Source organism: Egretta garzetta, unplaced genomic scaffold (genome assembly GCF_000687185.1).
Source record: "Egretta garzetta isolate BGI_Z169 unplaced genomic scaffold, ASM68718v1 scaffold118, whole genome shotgun sequence".
In the NCBI taxonomy this organism is placed as follows: Eukaryota; Metazoa; Chordata; class Aves; order Pelecaniformes; family Ardeidae; genus Egretta; species Egretta garzetta.
Genome location: NW_009260484.1, coordinates 1,603,955 through 1,608,060, shown reverse-complemented (window position 1 = coordinate 1,608,060; position 4,106 = coordinate 1,603,955). Strand labels below are relative to the sequence as shown.

Genomic DNA, 4,106 nt, shown 5'->3' with positions numbered 1-4,106 from the left:
ACAGATTTCCTGGTATAGATTCCCAGTCCTGACTAGGCTTTACTTCCTTCTCCAAAATAAGTGTTTATACAATTCCATTCACAATTTTGAAATACAACAATTTTTTTTTTATTTTTATTTGCTTATTGCTAGCACCTAGGCTTTGTTTGCCTGCTTAAAACAGATCTTTGAACGGCATTTTTCAAGAATAGCAGAATTTAGAATTAGCAGTAGTGAAGCTTTTTTTTTTTTCTCGCACAATATCAAATTGGATACCTGAGCTCTCAGCTTCAGCTTAACCTATGCCTTCTCTGCTTTGTTCCAGGTTATGGACACACAGTGCCTTTATCTGATGGAGGAAAGGCCTTCTGCATCATCTATTCAGCCATCGGGATCCCATTTACACTGCTTTTTCTGACAGCAGTGGTACAGCGCATCATTGTGTATGTCACCAGGCGGCCTGTACTCTATTTCCACATTCGCTGGGGCTTCTCCAAGCAGGTTGTTGCGATCATCCACGCTATAGTCCTTGGGTTCATCACTGTCTCATGCTTCTTCTTAATCCCAGCAGCAATATTCTCTGTTCTGGAAGATGACTGGAATTTTTTGGAATCTTTTTACTTTTGTTTCATTTCCCTGAGCACCATTGGCCTCGGGGACTATGTGCCGGGAGAAGGCTACAATCAAAAATTCCGAGAGCTGTATAAAATTGGAATTACATGTAAGTGTCAAACTAACCAGCTAAATAAAAGGCATTTGATAAAAAAAAAAAAAAAAAAAATCAGACTTTCCCTTTCCATTCTGTGGATAGTGATTGTTTTGTGAGCTGTCAGCTAGCAAACTGGGCATTGTAGGTGGCTGTGCAAAGAGGAAACCTTTAAATAAGGTCAGTTCTCTCAGAAGGAAAAAGCTAAAATCAGAATTCCATTGTGCTGAACCACAGCTGCTTACTCTCTTATTAATAGTAGAAAAAAATGCTCATGTTACTGTTATGAAAATGGTTGTGAGCATCTTGGGCTAAGATTTCAGTGCATCACAGAGCCAGGAAGATGATCCTTGTAACCTAAGGTCATCTCATAAGGTGAGATGACAGGTGGACAGACCTGAATCGAGGAGCAACGGGAAGTGAGGCAGAATAGCAGAGTTTCTGACTCCAGTTGTAACAGAAGGTAGCTGAAGCTGGCACTAGTACATACCAGCTGTCAAAGAGAGACAAGTAGACTGAGACAATAGCAAAGCAAGACCATGAATGTTAAATTTGAATTGTTTAATTATGTTTGACTCAGAAGAGAGGCACGGTGTTCAATGATTTGATCAAAGTAGAGCTAAGAAAATTATATTTGTGTTGGCATTCTGAGTGAATGCACACTGAAGTCAATGTTCTCCAGTGATAGTGTTTTGAAGCATCCCAGTTTCCGATATGGCTTCAGTTTGCCCAGTCCTGAGTCATGAGATGCACCGCTTAAAAGATCTGAATGGCCAAAACAAACCTTTCCTGTCAGGTCTGTTTCTTAGGCTGGGATGCATTTGTCTGTTCTCCTGCACATGATCCATCAATCTTAATGTAGGCAAATTGTCCATTGACTTAGCTTTGTGTTTTACCTAAAGAAAGGTTGGGCCTTAAGTTTTCATTCCTTGAAGTGGAGACTTGAAATAGTGAAGAGAACACTTTATTTTATTCTCCTGCCAGGCCTGTTGTCATTGTAGGAGATTTCCCCATTTACCGATCGTGTTTGTCTTACCAGCATTAGCTTTTAATTATTACCCCACTGATCTGCAGAGTTTATTTGGGGATGCTAAATGATGAAGTGAATGGAGAAAGTCACGCATAGTAAAAGCATTGTAAAAATTCTAGTGATTCTGAAAACTCAGAAGAAAACATTATGGCTCAGATCATCCTTTTTCAAACTTCAGAACACTTAGGAAATAAATTGCAGGAAATACTACAAGGAAAAAATAGACTTTAGGCAAAGTTTTGACCTTAGAATATTGACTTTCAACAGGTTTTAAGGTCATAACTTTCAAGGAACCAAACAGGATGTATAAAATGTTTTCTTGGTGAACCTAAATTTTCTTCAAGAAAATTTTTGGAGTTCTACACCAGAAAATGCTTAATGAGTGCTAGAGGCTTTTCAAGCATCTTTAGGAGAATACAAGTCCTGTTCTCTAAATCAAGTGGTGATCAGCTGGACCGAGTTTCAGAGATAATTACAGAATTCTCAGTGCAGATTTATGGATGCATTTAATTGGCATAGCTTTGTCACTTCTTCCTTGTGTTAATGCATATCTCCTATGTGATGTCATGAGATAAAGCTTAAAAACCATTCATAAATTTTAGCTGTCGTGCTGATTTAGATCAGTACCTGGTACTGCGATATTGATTTATTGGTGCTCCTGGAAGGAAAAGTAGAGTGTTATTGCCAGTGAATCTGTAACTACAGGTGAAATATTTATGCCTTTAGGTAACAGAACAGTGACCATATGTAGATTATAATAATTAATCTGTGTTGCTCTTTCAGCACATTTAATGTTCAGCCTTTGGATGAGCATGTTGTACTAATAATTATACACTTAGCTTCTGCTTGATTTACTCGTTGAAATGATAAAATATTCAAGTAGTCATGCTCCTCATTAAATTGTAACAATCAGTAGCAGGGATCTAATGAAACATTGAGATTAAGAACTGCTCATTTTAATACCTTCCCTCAAATTCTAGATGCATATGTTTGGGGAGGAAAAAAAAAAAGAGCACAGTGGGCTGTTAAGCATACGAAGCTCCATTTCCAAAAGTCTCAGTCTATGAGAGTTGACTACCTTTAAAAATCAATGGTCAGTACATCACCAAAGTCATCAATAATATCATTTAAGTAACATTTCCAAGTTTGGATAGTTTATGTATGTTAGTAAAGCATTGCAAATAATCTTCAAGGTTTCATCAGATATAGCAACTTTGTCAGGTTTTTAAAATATCAGCAGTAATTTCACAGTAATTTTTCATTTTGATTTGATTAGTCTTGTACACATTTCTAGTTGCCTTGGTTTTCCACTCATTTCAGGGTGTTGGATATCTTCTTATAATTTAAAAGTTTTAGTTAAATATAAGTGATTTGTCATGCTAAACTGGTACAAACAACAAATAACCATAATTAGCTGCCATATGTTTACTTCTATTTCTAACATGTATTAAGGGAAAAAAATCTTTTGAAGAGCATTTAATCATGAAGGTCGTAAGAAGTGGGAAAGCGTGCATGTGGTAAATTTTAATATTCTGTGTCATTTAATGCCTTTACATGTTTTTCTCTTGTACAGTTGTAACAGAATTAAAGACACGAGCATTACTTTTTTCAATTATGTGGTGTCTTGCTGGTTGTAGAATGAAAGAGGAAAAAAAAGATTTAACAGTCTAAAAGTGGGTTACAGAGCTCTGCAACTGGGTCATAAAGAAAATTAACATACTATTCAGAGGTGATGGGGTGGGAAAAGTTACAGGGATAAAACTGTTCCAGCCCCACTTAATTTGCTAATAATTAAAACACTTTTTTTCTTTTTTTTTGGTACCCAGGTTATCTGTTGCTGGGCCTTATTGCAATGTTGGTGGTCCTCGAGACTTTCTGTGAACTCCATGAGCTCAAAAAGTTTAGAAAGTTGTTTTATGTGAAGAAGGACAAGGAAGAGGACCAAGTGCATATAATGGAACATGACCAGCTCTCCTTCTCTTCCATCTCAGACCAAGCAGCCTCCATGAAGGACGATCAGAAGGCAAATGAGCCTTTTGTGACTTCCCAGTCCCCAACTTCCAATGACAGCTCACTAAACAATTAATACAGGGGTATCCATACCGTTGTTTTGGTGCATTTATGCTACTTACCATAAGAAATAGAATGCCTCATATTTTTTTTCTGAAGATATAAAAACGGGAAGACTGTGCTACTTTAACAAGGATTCATCACTTCTGACATAGAAAAGACTTCTGGGAAAAATGTGGGAACCACCCTGGGAATAGGGAAAAAATTTAGGATGTGGCTGGGAACATTAGGCCATTTTGCTTGAGGGATAAGGAGTTAGGTGTGCCACTTTCAGAGGTGCCAGAGAGAAAGGTTTGCATAGGCAACTTCATCCAACATCTT

General features: G+C 37.4%; 1 protein-coding gene across 1 annotated transcript in view; it reads left to right on the top strand.

Moving 5' to 3' along the window:
* Positions 1-3,801, top strand: part of KCNK1 (potassium two pore domain channel subfamily K member 1) — a 34,572-nt gene extending 30,771 nt beyond the window's left edge. Inside the window, exons 3-4 of the mRNA XM_009644137.2 lie at positions 305-700; positions 3,542-3,801. Coding sequence (XP_009642432.1) covers positions 305-700; positions 3,542-3,801 — 656 coding nt within the window. The remainder of the gene's footprint in view (positions 1-304; positions 701-3,541) is intronic.
* The last annotated feature ends 305 nt before the right edge of the window (positions 3,802-4,106 follow it).